The sequence below is a fragment of the Neodiprion fabricii genome, chromosome 4 (assembly GCF_021155785.1).
Source record: "Neodiprion fabricii isolate iyNeoFabr1 chromosome 4, iyNeoFabr1.1, whole genome shotgun sequence".
NCBI lineage: Eukaryota > Metazoa > Arthropoda > Insecta > Hymenoptera > Diprionidae > Neodiprion > Neodiprion fabricii.
This window is the reverse complement of record NC_060242.1, coordinates 27193745-27207760: the sequence shown is the minus strand read 5'-3', so window position 1 is coordinate 27207760 and position 14016 is coordinate 27193745. Positions and strand designations below refer to the sequence as shown.

The 14016-nt window shown below is 36.0% G+C and overlaps 4 protein-coding genes across 6 annotated transcripts in view; 2 read left to right on the top strand and 2 right to left on the bottom strand.

Annotated features, from left to right (window-relative positions):
* The window catches only part of LOC124181560 (probable trafficking protein particle complex subunit 2), a 930-nt gene extending 641 nt beyond the window's left edge, over window positions 1-289 (top strand). The window contains exon 3 of the mRNA XM_046568236.1: window positions 5-289. Within this exon, the coding sequence (XP_046424192.1) occupies window positions 5-103 (99 nt within the window). The 3' untranslated portion in view covers window positions 104-289. The remainder of the gene's footprint in view (window positions 1-4) is intronic.
* Window positions 272-2634, bottom strand: LOC124181559 (transcription initiation factor TFIID subunit 7). Its single transcript, XM_046568235.1, has 8 exons — window positions 2402-2634; window positions 2191-2319; window positions 2015-2095; window positions 1581-1947; window positions 1124-1260; window positions 831-1035; window positions 568-737; window positions 272-424 (listed from the first exon to the last, which is right to left on the bottom strand). Exons 1-8 carry the CDS (start codon window positions 2486-2488, stop codon window positions 392-394), a joined length of 1209 nt encoding a protein of 402 aa, XP_046424191.1. The 5' UTR covers window positions 2489-2634; the 3' UTR covers window positions 272-391.
* A 368-nt stretch (window positions 2635-3002) lies between these two features.
* On the top strand, window positions 3003-5576 carry LOC124181551 (thioredoxin domain-containing protein 9). The gene is made up of 4 exons (XM_046568226.1): window positions 3003-3204; window positions 3526-3718; window positions 3894-4095; window positions 4216-5576. The coding sequence occupies exons 2-4, from the start codon at window positions 3542-3544 to the stop codon at window positions 4485-4487; spliced, it is 651 nt and encodes a 216-aa protein (XP_046424182.1). The 5' UTR covers window positions 3003-3204; window positions 3526-3541; the 3' UTR covers window positions 4488-5576.
* Window positions 4588-8015, bottom strand: LOC124181550 (copper chaperone for superoxide dismutase). 3 transcript variants are annotated; one of them, XM_046568224.1, is made up of 7 exons: window positions 7828-8015; window positions 7090-7288; window positions 6691-6883; window positions 6539-6605; window positions 6142-6323; window positions 5893-6043; window positions 4588-5292 (listed from the first exon to the last, which is right to left on the bottom strand). In XM_046568224.1, the coding sequence occupies exons 1-7, from the start codon at window positions 7840-7842 to the stop codon at window positions 5287-5289; spliced, it is 813 nt and encodes a 270-aa protein (XP_046424180.1). In that variant the 5' UTR covers window positions 7843-8015; the 3' UTR covers window positions 4588-5286. The 3 variants fall into 3 exon arrangements, with proteins under 3 accessions (XP_046424180.1, XP_046424179.1, XP_046424178.1); XM_046568223.1 differs by lacking the exon at window positions 7828-8015 and adding an exon at window positions 7439-7498 and having other exon boundaries at window positions 4588-5583; XM_046568222.1 differs by lacking the exon at window positions 7828-8015 and adding an exon at window positions 7439-7498.
* Window positions 8016-14016: the final 6001 nt, after the last annotated feature.

The following is a 14016-nucleotide window of genomic DNA, read 5'->3' as shown; positions in this document are numbered from 1 at the left end:
ACAGTATTCCATGAATCCATTCTACAAACTGAATACACCGATCAGATCTGTAGGATTTGAGAAAAAGGCTCAACTTTATGGACGAAAATATTTATCGTCATAATGTGTTGATGCTATCATCTCCAATTTACCTATGGAAAGGTTAAATCTTACATTTATAATCGGTTACAAGTATAGGTTTCCGAATTTAACCTGATGAGTTTAAGAAACAAGTTATATAGATGAGATACGTATGCCTGATGTGAATGAGAATAATTTGTATTGAATAAAGTCCATGAAATACCACTGATTTATTGATTGTAATATAATATTATAAGATTCCCTGTTGCAACGTAGACTTCTTCTCCCATTATAAAATAATCATCAAAGTTGTACATAGTTCGCCGGGGTTTCACTGTTGTAGCATACTCTGCAAGTCTTGCAACTAAAAAGAGGATATACATTTTGTCACTCATTATTAACCATACATTGATTATGTCTTTGATTGTTCTAACAGCAATAAGAATTACACTTGTTTTGAACTATGTTGCTATTCGAGTATTTTATTAAATGCGTCATTGTGCATACCTCTTGTTCTTTTTCAATTTGTTGAGTAAGAAGGTTATCCAAGATATCTTGGAACCTTTGCCTCAATGTGTAATTTTCAATGTTAGCTATTTCCATTTCTTGTTGATGTCTCCGTTGCTTTAATTCTGTCAGTTCCGAGTAAAGTGTATCTATCCGAGCTTGAATTGTGTCTGAAAACCAAATATTTTCAGAACGAATACAAATTTAAGAGACATGAAATTAGTTTTACAATTGATTCTACATATATCGAAAAAAGGTTCTACCATTAGTAAGAGCCATTGGTTGGGATTGAGAGAAATCGTCTGGGATCATGTATTCTGAATGGAAAGTCTCTTCCTTGGGTACTTTAGATAAATCAACCAGTGGTTTTTCGCCATCGTCATTATCAGGGAACATCTCTTTACTAAATTGTGTGACTAGTCCGCTGCTACCTGATGCGTGATTTCCAGACCTTTCAGAATATCTCACCTGCAGCAACAATTATTGAAATTACTTTTAATAAGCACCTGATTAATTTCTAAATAAGCGTGTCAAACCTTATAGAAATTGGAAATACCTGCATAGAATTTGAGTCAGATACTCGACTATCTGCAGATAACCTGCTGTTCTCATCCAGCTCCATTATGTTAATATTTGCTTCCTCCTCATCATCCTCGCTGTCACTCACAGCTTCTCCGAATATATCGTGTTCAGCTGAAATTCAGATAAGATATTTCAAGATATATGCATATACATATATTGTGCGAATGCAGGTATTTCTATTGAACATTGTAAGATGGCTGCAAACACATATTGACGATCACTAATCCATCCCTTTTTTTGCCCCGCACAAACCCAACGGCTCATGGAGATATACCCTATCGAGTATGGCAGGTGTTGGTAGTGATTATTATTATAATTATGATTATTACATAATAAAATTGTTAATTACAATGCAAATATCATGAATAAAGTATACCAAATAAAAAGAATGTCAAAACGGCACTTTTTGTAAAATCATAAGTAGAACTAACCAACATCAACACTCTGCGAAGTACTGCCATCGATGTTTTCTCGTTTAGTTTTAACAGTACCAGACGACGAAACTTTGTTGGGTTTAGACTGATCTTCATCTTCACAGATTACTTCCCACTTTACATTAACTGCGTCGTTGTCGACTCGAAGTAATCTTTTTACCTCCTTCTCAATTTCTGGGGCTTCGACATACTTTTTTTTCAAGGTTTTCCTAAACCGTCTGCGCCTGACGTTTTTAGCTGGAGGTGTGATTCCGTGAGGCCATAAAAATTTCTTATCTACTTTGTTCGGGTCTTTCTTCTTCTGCCTTACTGGAGATTCTTCATCGGTTGTCATTTGGTCATCCTCTTCCTTGCATATTAACATCTTCAAAGAATTTTAGTTAATATAGAAATGTTAAATGAATTTCAATACAGTAAATTCCTTAACTTACCTGGCATATATCAGCAGTTTTGTAAAAACTTTTGTTGTCTATAGTTTTCAAGGATTCAACAACCGTTGGTAAATCTACGACCTAAGAAAAAAATTTTCGAGATATTTTTTTCACACAATAGGTATTTTACATTTCATTGTACAATTGATTGAAACCTTATTAAATGAGAAACATACTTTCGCGTGAAGCAGCCAGTGATCAAATCTAACTTCTCCATATCGCATGTCATTTTCTAGCTTGATGCTCAGGCGGTCTTTTAATGGTAATCCACTACGCAGCGTCTCTCGTAAAATTTTTGCTGGTTCCTAAATCAGTATGTATTGACATCTCGTTATAAGTTGTGTATGAAAATTGTAACCTATGTGGAACAATTGTAAGTAAAACTACCGATGGCATTCGTAGAACGAATTGGCTTTCTAATTCGGCCGGTGGATCGTCGCGGCCTTTATAATCGGATGTCACGTGTCTATGCATCTTGTACCGAATAACTTGTCACAACGTTGGATTTATGCAAGTCGGGGAAGTTAAAGAAATACAATATTTCGTCTCCCTTAGTTTAAGAAATACTATTCGACAACAGTACATGCAAAAAGCAATGTATATGGTGGGCCAGCTGCGCTACCGCGCTTGGTTCTGAACCTCGTCCAGTGTAAATAATTCAGAGCCTCACCGGCAGATCGCTCTGTTGTCGGTATAGCTATAGGATCGTGAATTATGCACGCGGCAGTAAGCGCGATTGACGCATTTAAATCAGTTTAAATGATCGAATCGAAAAAATTATATTATTTGCGTTTGTAAAAGGACATCAAATCATGGTAACATGCATTCGAATTATTTTCGTCAGCGTTTTTTTGCCGCCAAAAAAAAATCCAGCCAAATATGGCAGACGTTGCTGGTCGACGGATGTGGCAGAGTATCAGTCGGTTACCGACATGTATTTACCGTCCAAGCACTTCGAAAATTAGTTCCATGAACGCATTTCTACTCCGAGGACGCTACTGGACGAGGGACATGACAAACTGTGATTCCGTGAATAGTACATGAATGTGTGTGGGCTGTCCTGTCAACTGCGTTCAACTGCGTGTATGACAGTGAATTCGTTCTGTGGCGAAGCGAGCAAAGACTCCATATAAGGAGAAACATTAGTCCTCACATTTCCAAAGTAATCAATTTAAACACATTTTGCAGCGGTATGTATTCCAATGTTACGAATTTATTCGTACAAAATACCATTGTGTATGTTAGCAATAAAATATCCTAACAAATAATTAAACTAGCTCCAAAAGTTAGTCAGCTTAACAAGCTTTATTATTTCCTTGGTAACGATGAATATTTTCAGCCCGATTAGTTAATTGATCTTACACGTCAATGCATTAATAATTTACGTTGCAATGCTTAAGTCACATAAAATATTCATGAATTAAAATATATTCCCCAAAACTTTTTCAAGAACTCTCTTGTACACATAAAATGGATGAAAATTATAATAAAACACGTGCGTATCTTTTCAGCTTAAAGCGATAAAAAATGGAGAGCATAATACAGAATCAAGTAATGCAAGTTGCACAGCATGTCGAGCAGCAGCTTGATGCTGAATTAGACCGACTAGATAATATGGATGCTGATGATCTTGAAAGTTTAAGAGAGAAGCGGCTCAAAGAAATGAAGAAAAATCAAAATCAAAGGCAGACTTGGCTTGCAATGGTACATTTGCTAAATTTACAATATCCTTGCACCACTATATTCATGAATGTATAATTTCTAAATTTTTGGAACATACTTAAAAAATTGCAGCAGAATTTTTAGAATAAACACACATCAACGATATCTAAAAACAGATTCAACTGCAAAATTTTTTCATTTCTTCACTTTTTTATAGGGCCATGGAGAATACACAGAAATTCCTGACGAAAAGGAATTCTTTGAGGTATCTAAGAAATCTAAAGACATCGTTTGTCTCTTTTTCAAAGATGGTTCTCCGAGATGTAAAATTGCTGACGAACATCTCAAGATCTTGGCCAAAAAACATGTTGAAGCAAGATTCTGTAAACTTAATGTTGAACGATGCCCGTTTTTAACAGGTATATATCAGTGAATATCAGTAGTCTATTTAAGAACTCGTCAGTTGGTTTCAAATAAACTTAATAAAATTTATTTTACTGTAACACTATATTTACGATTTTCTCATTTCATGATTTCAGAACGACTTCGAATCAAAATCATTCCAACGATTGCTTTGATCTCTGACAGCAAGACGAAGGATTATATCGTTGGTTTTACGGATTTAGGAAACTGCGATGATTTTTCAACAGAAATGATGGAGTGGCGCATTGCCCAGTCTGGTGCTATCTCATATAATGGAGATCTGATGAACCCCCCAGAGAAAGGGAAGAAAACTAAATCCCTGCTTGGTGGCAAGCCCAAGACTATCAGGGGTCGAGAGGATGATGGGTCTGATGATGATTGGGATTAGCGATAGCGATAATTGTTTGCAACACTTTTTACATGCTTTAATTGGTGGCATGTTTTTTATGAGCACACATTCAGCTTTGAACAAATTTTTTTCCATACCATTTTGTTCAGATAAATACGTAAGTTATGTTCGAAGACTGCAAGATAGCAATAGATACAATTTGTCTAATATAACCTCTGTTTAACTAAGACTTTTACATTTATTAACTTCTTGAACATTCAATGCATAAAATTCAATTTTGAGAATGCATGTTGACTGTACATTACCGTGCTTTCGTGGGGAGTTGGAATAAATGTTAAATAGTCAAATTATCAGCATCACAATAACACGCACCTTGTATAATTTGGTGAAAAAAATAGGTTTTTCAAAATTGTACATACGATATACTCGATGGTTTTGAAAATATTTGTTTTACACTTACGACGCATGTGTAGTAATTTCATCCCTGACATTTCACAGTACTGTTGATTTGCCTCGATCATTGTATTCCAAGATTTGTGTAACGTTTTCTAAGAGCACAAGTCTATTTTGTTCCATAAATGTATCAAATTGAAAGACAAATTATATTATTTTATTCATAATATTGCTAATTAAGTATTCAATACACTTCGAGCTTATTTACAGATTGATTGTACGTTGCTTTAATGAATTTTGTAACAAAAAAACTTAATAAAATCACAATTGTTAAGCAAAAAAGCATTCAACTATTTTCAATAAACATCCGTATATTCCACATCATTGATGTTTTACAGACGTTTGCTCCGAATAACATATTCAATGTTCGGGTGTTCAAGTGATTTCAGATCTAAAATATGGTAATGAATAGTGAAGGATTTCTTATATTTACAAAAAAAAATCCAATTTGAATAGCAATATAAAGACTACAATCACGATTTCCTTAACCATTTACAAAATATATGCCTGCATCTAAAAGAACGATACAGACGAAAACTTGTTCCCTCATTCAATAAGTTACTTGAAATGTAAAAATTTAATGTATATCCTGCACCAGTATAGGTAAATACATTGTGTGATGGGACAAAGTAAGAAATATCCCAGAGTCCTTGGTACGACAAGGCTATAATGTTTCAGCTCACTGAAAAAAAAAATAACGAGTTGAATATTGAATGCTACTGAAATTAATAGCTAATTTACAAAACGTTTCAGATCTATTTTTGATTCATCAATCAAAAAGTTTCTCTTTAATTGAAAAGAATCGAATAAGAAAAGAAATAAATTGTGTAAGTATAAAACGTAAATTTGAGCAAAGGATAAAAGGAAATTACATTCAGTCGACGTAGAATTAAAAATTTGACAATTAATATGGTTTATCTTATGAAATCATCATATTTGTATCATAATGTTAGTTATACAAAATTTTAAGATATCAAAATATTAGGCATACTGTTTTACTAGTAGCTACACCATTCTTTGAATGTTTCCATCCTGTGACAGATCGATCTCTTTCGTCCCAAAGAGTTATACCATCACATGCACATATCTTTTTTGTATTTTGGAATAAACCGGAAGCTCGGGCTATTATGCCACATGTCAATCTAGAAGTCAAAATTGGTGCAAACCATTAAAAATATTACTTTTTTGGTGAAAACTATTCAGAAAATTTTTCAAACTTTTAAATTGAGTTTCTCATCACCTGTTTCCACTGTTGCCATCAACTTTTGATTGAGGACTTTCACCTTTTCCTAAATCGTCGGGACCGTCGGTGACAACCAGTGAGCGCCCGATGATATCCCAGACTTTAAGCACATTATCAACTATTCGAAATGTGGCTCTACCACTTTGATCAGCCATAATATTTCCCAAGTCTCCATAATGCTGTAAGAGATTAATTCGTTGGTTAAATAAACTTCTCTTTTACTATATGAATAACTGAAACTTCTAAATACTTCGTTTTGGTCCTTGATTTAAGATTTACACAACTTACAATAAAATTGCAAAAAGTGGTAAGAGAGGAAGTTTTTTTGCCAATCTTTAAATAACTATTGACATTAAAAATTCAGAGAACTGTAAATTCAAGATCTAAAGCATACCCTCTGCGTTAGATCATCGCCAGGTCCACCGTGTGGTGTATTATGTGGATTAAAATGTTCGCCGACGCTGTGTAAGATGTAACTCTTGTGAATAGACGACATTTATTATTACTAGGGAGTGAAGTATCTGAAAATTGTTCCAAAGGTAATACCTCTCACATCCCTTTGAGATATCTCCACATTCATGAACATGAACACCGTGTGGCCCTGGATTCAAGCCATCTATGGTACCATCTATAATACAGTCTTCACCTGCTTGCACAAATCTAATTACTCCTCTTATTTGATCACCTGCACTGTATCCTGAGTCCCCACCGAGCATTGCTACTGCACTTGCTCCTGTACCTGAAATGATGAACGAATGAAATCTTTCATCACATAGATACACAGCAATTGGATGTTTTTAAAGTTACATATCATGAAAAATCAAGAGATACTATTGTCAGGGGCGAGGTAAGATTCCAAGTGGTTTTTTAGTAATAAGCAATTGAACAGAAATTTGAATTTCACTCAATCAAAGCTACAGGAGGTGAGTAGAATTATTTCTATACCCCCATATCCTTTAAGAACAGCTCGTCTGCCTGAGTTTTCAATTTTTTCTTGAACCACGGAATAGGGAACGGTGCTGTCTACAACAACAGTTCCATCTTCAAGGGATATCTGAACGTTTTGAATTCCCTCAACATTGGACAAGCTATTCCTCACTGCTTGAACACATTTCTCGCATGTCATTTGCACAGAAAACTCGACCTGTGAATATGAAAATTGGATTTTAATTATAAATGGAAAACCGTTGTAACCAAATGATAAGATTTGACAATGAATTGGCATAGCAAAATATTCAAACTAATTACAGCCACGATCTCGCAAATATTTCCAAAAGTCCTTTACTTTATTTACCGCGGAGCGAATATACGAGAACTTTCGTTGCATAATATGATACATTACGATAATTCAACATTATCACATGCATATGATTACGGCAATTTTCTATATCTAATATAGAAAATATCTACGTTGTTTTTCCTTCTCGATTTACAAGTTAATTTTTCGGGTAACATAATCAGTACAAAACTGTGCAAAAAAATCACATGGATATGCTTCCGAATTTTTAAATGACAGTAGCAACGTGATATATTGTTTAACCTTTCGGCTACGTTTAAATTGATTTCTGACATCAGGCGGTTTATTGTCAATGACTGACCCCCCGAATTATCATTAATAATTATTTTTCTAAATCGTTCAAATCGTTTAAATGACGTACGACACGAATCCATTTGCATACACACCTTTGCCGAAGTCATCGTGCCGGTGCTGATAGCTGCCGTAACTCACGGGTGATGAAGCAAATTCCTGTAAATATATGTGTACGCTGTGGACATCGTATTTATCAATGATTTCTTTCAAGGTTATCAGTCTGTTCGAGTTGGAAGTCAAACAGATTTATAACCTTGAAAGATATGAAAATAATTGAGTTAGGCCCGCGTCCCATGGTCCGGAATCAATTCGGAACGGAACGTCCGGTAGCCAATGATCAACGATTTTCCGTTAAGTCCGTCGTCGGATCGAACAGAAAATCGTCACCCGTTGGCTACCGGACCTTCCGTTCCGGATTGATTCAACTCCATGTAAACAATAGCTGCCCGAAATAAGATGACACTGGTGTTCCGTCGAATCCATGGTCGAATCACATTGCAAGACATGCATTAAGGTGGGACTTCATGAGAAGCAAAAAGTAGCAGCAGCTTAGCAACTTACTAGATATTATTAACATCGGTTTACTGATTTAACGCAGCAGCAGCGTTATGGTAACTTTCAGTGAATAGCTGCTGCTGTTGCTACTTTTTGCTGCCCATGAAATCCGAACCTGTGTCAACCTTGAGCGTTGACTGAAGATACATAAAGCTAGATTTATATTACTTCGTGATGGGGCTTTTCGTAATGGAAAATGGCCGACATAAATTTATCATGTTATCATCCCACAACGCGTATACCCGGATAATGCAGAGTCGAATATTATGCCTGCAGAATGAAAAACGGGAATAGACCGAAATTTTCCTATAACCTCGAATGGACGCCGTATACTTTTCAACTACGCAAATTCATTTGGGCCAAATTCAGCAACGTCAATCTAACTAACTCCATCGGAACGACAAAAATAATGTCATCTAAATACCTATATGCACAATAAACATGAACCTGGTTCACTATTATCAAAGTTGGAACTCATTTCTTAATGCAAAGGATGGGAGACATAGTGAAAGAAGTTAATCAAAGGATGTAGATATAGTTGTTCCTATATGTGCCGTAAGTAATATCTGTAAACATGTTTAATACTTAATTCGTACCATTAATTAAAGATAATAATATGTATCTTCAGTCGACGCTCATATTGTCACTCCGAAAGAAGATGCAGCTGACATATAACATTAATTTCTTGACTAACGTTATATTTCCGTGGTTCTTAAACAATGCAGTTTATTTGCAGCGGAAAACCCAGACCTTTTTACACAAAAATACTACTTGTAGATAATTTTTGGGAATTAGGTAAGACTCAATTGTTACTAATATTTGAGTCCATGCTGTAACAAACCCCGATGAAACTCAGGCAATCATTATCACAAAAGTAATTTGAAGAAAATTTAAAGATCAAGGTTGCTTTTGTCAACTTCTACTCATATTACCTGTTTAGATTGCGACTCTATCCGCTGACCCAATACAAGATTGTTTAGTAATTTATTACGAAGTCACCCAGATTATAATTACTCATATCATTCCACTTTATTATACATTTAAGGCAGTGCCCGTGTTGATTGTTAGGAATTTCGATTTTGAGAATATGTATTCCTGACAAAGTAGATACTATTTTATTCGGAATTTCAGCACTTTTCCGGTAACCCCTAATAATAATATTACCCAATTGTGTAATTATAGTATAAATTGTGTAATAATACTTTACGTGGGAATCTAAAGACTGACGTCACCTAAAGATGGATTTTTGGATTCTTTGGTCAGTCTTTAGAAAGGTCAAGCGGGGGAGACAGATGTTAGAATTACCAAACTCTAAATTGCTAAAGGTATATGCACCTGGTTGACTTCATTTAAGAAACGAAGTTTATCAAAAAGAAAAATGTATTTACGTGGAATTCACTCCGACCAAACTAGAGAAATCTGAAGGTATTACGATTCCACATACGTTTCACATTATCGATGTACGAGTTTCATTGACAATAAGTTAAATTTACGCAATAATAAAAATGTCATTTGAAATACCACAATATGTTAGTATTTGACGAGTGGCAATAAGTTAACTTATGCTCGTTTCCACACCACCGTAAGTGGTAGAGCACCCGGTGCGTTTTTTTTTACGTGGTATCCCCAGTAGGCCTATTCCACGGAGAATAGTAGCAAGATCGATCTTACGTTCTTCGAAAAATTTTGAATGACTTCTTTTCACATGGTAATTGGGGAAAATTGATTTTCTCAATCAATTTGTACTCACGTATATTCGCAGTTTGTTAGAATTTTTCAGTTCATATAACCCGCTGACTATTTATCATCCATGAAAGATGACTGTTTTAATTATGGATGAAGGATGGTTCTCAAGGGTCAGAAAATTTGATTAGCTGAAACAGACAAAGGGTTTATTGGCTGAAACAGAGAAAAGATTTGATTAGCTGAAACGGACAAAAAGTTTGATTAGCTAAAAGAGACAGAAAGTTTGATTAGCTGAAACAGAAAAAAGGTTTGATTAGCTGAAACAGACAAAACGTTTGATTAACTGAAGCAGATAAAAAGTTTGATTAGCTGAAACAGACAAAAGGTTTGATTGGCTGAAACAGACAAAACGTTTAATTACCTGAAACGGGCAAAAATTTTGATTAACTGAAATAGACAAAAGGTTTGATTAGCTTAAACGGACAAAAGGTTTGATTAGCTGAAATAGAAAAAAGGTTTGATTAGCTGAAACGGACAAAAAGTTTGATTAGCTGAAACAGTAAAAAAGTTTTATTAACTGAAAACAGACTAAAAGTTTTACGAGCTGAAACAGATAAAAAGTTTAGTTAGCTGAAACGGACAAAAAGCTTAGCTGAAACAGATAAAAAGTTTAGTTAGCTGAAACAGACAAAGGTTTTGTTAGCTGAAAGAGTCAAAGGTTCGATTAGCTGAATCAGACAAAGAATTGATTATCTGAAACAAGCGAAAGCTTTATTACCTGAAACAGACGAAGGCATGGTCAGCACAATCACATAAGTCCATCCTCTGACAAAAAAATGCGTCGAGTCCAACATGATATTCGCTTTAATATTCGTTGCTTCGATTATTAATCGTATTGGTTTATAAAAGAATATCCAAAATTTTCTGAATCGACATCTATTTGTGCTTCGAGTTAGTAAAATGGATATCTTTTTCGACAGAACATTCTACAGTTCTCAGTACATCTGTTAAAAAATTGGTTTTGTTGCCCTGAATCAGAAAATAATACGATCAATTAAACGAGTGTTTCTGTAAATTTCAGATATATTTCATAACTACTTACGTCAAGATTCTCCACTATCACTGTACACTACCGAGATTTTGGTATCCGCACGTTGAGCGCCGGGTTTCATATGCCGCGCTTTCTCATAACCGAAAAGTATCAAGTCCACGCGCAAAAGGCGCAGTGGGACTTGAAAAATTTATTGTTCGTAAAAAAGTTGACCGAAGAGCTGAAAAATCAGCACATCGAGCGTGCGTAACTCTTTTATATGTATACTGTTTGCACAATCGACGCGTAAAAAAACGTGTCAGATCCCCGTTATTCATTTACGCGCAAAGGCTGCGTCCAATTCTCGTGATTAATCCACGCGCAATAAGGTGCGACAGATTAAACTGTCACAAAATTTTTATTACCTGGGACTTGTAATATACTGTTTGAAAAATCGACACGTAAAAAGACGTGTCCGATTCCCGTTATTAATTTACGCGCAAAAGGCTGCGTCCAATTCTCGTGATTAATCCACGCGAAACAAGGCGCGACAGATTAAACTCTCCAAAAATTTGTATTATCTGGGACTAGTCCCAAAAATTCTGTAGAAATCCAATCCACATCTGCATCTTTTTGAATTAGATACATTCCTATGTGGATTGTTGTTCTCAGATTGTACATCCAATCGAAATCGGGAGGGAGGTTGGAGAGCATGCATTATTGTGTGGCGTGACGGTCGGCGGTCCTCTTCGACGCGAAGTCTTCGAGCTCAGCATCTCTCCCCATCTAGCGTACCACGGAACGCGATAGATGGTCCAGAAATGCGTTTTGCCCATTCAGACGATCACAGAGATCAATTGAATGGAATAATGAGCGGTAATGACTAAATAATTGAATTGAATAACGATTGAAAAATGGTTGTACAGTCACGAGAAACAGGAAATTCAATCTCGTTAATATTCAAATGTTTACAGATGGTCGAGAGACTCGAATACGTAGTGTTTTCAGAAAAAAAATTCTGTGATCGTTTGACGCTGTAGATTACAAAAGTTAATAACATCACGGTACATCGCGACCTTCCTACCCTTGCCTGTTTCCCAACGGAACCACCCAACGGAAAATAGAGACTCACACACACATGCATAAACCCCGCGACGGATCCCAAAACGTCCACCTACCTACCCGGTTACCTAGATTCGATCTAAACGATTCTCCATTTTTTCCAACACACAACATGCTTCATCGTTTGCGCCGTGGTCATTGACTTACATTTTCGTTGGTTACCTGTTTTGAGCAAAATGTTTTTGTATCATAGTCTGCCTACTCACAATCAGTATACAGTATCGCAGTTGTATCCCGCCAACCTTAATATTGCATGTATTATTTTAATAAATATTGGCAGACTATCGGTACATTAACCTTTTGTAAAATTGATTAAAAACATCCTGTATGCCAATTAGCATTTTTCTAAGCGAGCTAAGCCTGCAGTTGATCAATATTTGTTGACTTTTCAAGGATTGAAAATGATATATAATAATATAAGATGCAATTTCATTACGTTACGTTATGCCAGACTTTGGAATTTTATCGATTTAACAATATTGTGAATAATTGAATACGTTCAAACCTCAGGTGAACCCATCACTTAAACGACATCATCGGTAAATTCAAACGTAGATTATTTCATCAATTGCGAAACACAATTCGATCTCGCGAGTGCCGAGTAAGCGATGGTTACCTGTCGCGATGCTCATTCCACTTTTAGCAACGTGCAAAATTTCTAACTTCGAGTAAGCTACGGTACATTAAATTGCGAAAAAAAATTATTGGACTGCAAGTGAAGCACGTTGTGATCGTGAATGAGCCTATCCATGCAGCTAAGAAATCGAAGATTTGTGTAACAATTGTTACCGCCACGCCACGTGACAGAGGAATCCCAGGGAAATACCCATAACCTAAAACATGCAAACTCACCAACGTTGCCGAGAAACGGAAAAATTACTCGGAAGTCTCTGCTTAAATCTGTGAAAAACAAAATAGAACACTTGGATTAATTTAATATCAAATTGGCTTTTCAGTTTTCAATGTAATTATTACTGTTGTCCAGTTTTATATTTATGCATTGCATGTTATGCAAGTACAAAACTTCGGCTTTAAATGCACGACCTTGAATTATCAGTTAATCTCTCTATCCAATAAAAAAGTTCTGAACAAATAAGAAAGAAGTAGCAACAGATGGAAAAGATTTAATTTATGTAAGTATTGTTACCTCGACTCTGGGCTGCTCCACACTTTTACATGTAGTAGCTCTTGCAGCATCTCAGGTTTATCGGTGAAGCGACGCACTTTTAACATAATTCAGATCTTCACTAATCTCTTATAACTCAAAAGTCCGCACCGTAATAACACTCGATTCTACACTCACCTTTTTATCATCAATACATATCATAAAATTGACACATGACGCACAGAGACAAAAATAGACATCACTGAAATTTGAGATCACACAAAACGATGGAAACTCGAGACACGAAATTCACCTTCAACGTTCGTAGGATGTTTTTTTCAGTAACTCAGTTTTTATTCAGGCTACGCGATGCTCCTCGTGTATTATTCGCAGATGAGTGTGGTGGAAATACACTGATCGAACAACGCGACACAACGTGAGCGTGGTCTGAGCGATACTAAGCGTAATTACGCTCCGCTTGCTCGGGAACGACTGATGCCGCATGAAGAGCAGAAGGGATTTAAATAAGATCTGTGAAGGACGGAAAATAATAATTCTCCCTCCCTCTCTGTCGCTCTTCTCATGGAGTGGGGGTAGCCGCACGCGCCTGCCTAGCTGTTCTTCCCCTCTCCGTGCCCCCATCCCGTAGCGCGACAGAGAGGGCAGGTAAATTATTATCTTCTGTCGGTTAGAAAACCGATTCAAATTCTTTCAACAGCAGCTTACGCCGTAGCTCACGCTCTATTTCATGTTTCTCTCTGGTAGCTCTATCCATGGTTTCAA

What these genes read in the sequence shown, in the direction of transcription:
- LOC124181559 (XM_046568235.1), bottom strand. Translation starts at nt 2,488, where the DNA reads ATGCATAGACACGTGACATCCGATTATAAAGGCCGCGACGATCCACCG. An exon ending in ACCAATGGCTCTTACTAATG is followed by an intron (nt 738 to 830) that starts GTAGAACCTTTT and finishes TTTGGTTTTCAG; the next exon opens with ACACAATTCAAGCTCGGATA. An exon ending in AAATTGAAAAAGAACAAGAG is followed by an intron (nt 425 to 567) that starts GTATGCACAATG and finishes TCCTCTTTTTAG; the next exon opens with TTGCAAGACTTGCAGAGTAT.
- LOC124181551 (XM_046568226.1), top strand. Translation starts at nt 3,542, where the DNA reads ATGGAGAGCATAATACAGAATCAAGTAATGCAAGTTGCACAGCATGTC. An exon ending in GGCAGACTTGGCTTGCAATG is followed by an intron (nt 3,719 to 3,893) that starts GTACATTTGCTA and finishes ACTTTTTTATAG; the next exon opens with GGCCATGGAGAATACACAGA. An exon ending in ACGATGCCCGTTTTTAACAG is followed by an intron (nt 4,096 to 4,215) that starts GTATATATCAGT and finishes TCATGATTTCAG; the next exon opens with AACGACTTCGAATCAAAATC.
- LOC124181550 (XM_046568222.1), bottom strand. Translation starts at nt 7,483, where the DNA reads ATGTATCATATTATGCAACGAAAGTTCTCGTATATTCGCTCCGCG. An exon ending in TGTTCTTAAAGGATATGGGG is followed by an intron (nt 6,884 to 7,089) that starts GTATAGAAATAA and finishes TCATCATTTCAG; the next exon opens with GTACAGGAGCAAGTGCAGTA. An exon ending in GATGGCAACAGTGGAAACAG is followed by an intron (nt 6,044 to 6,141) that starts GTGATGAGAAAC and finishes TTTGACTTCTAG; the next exon opens with ATTGACATGTGGCATAATAG.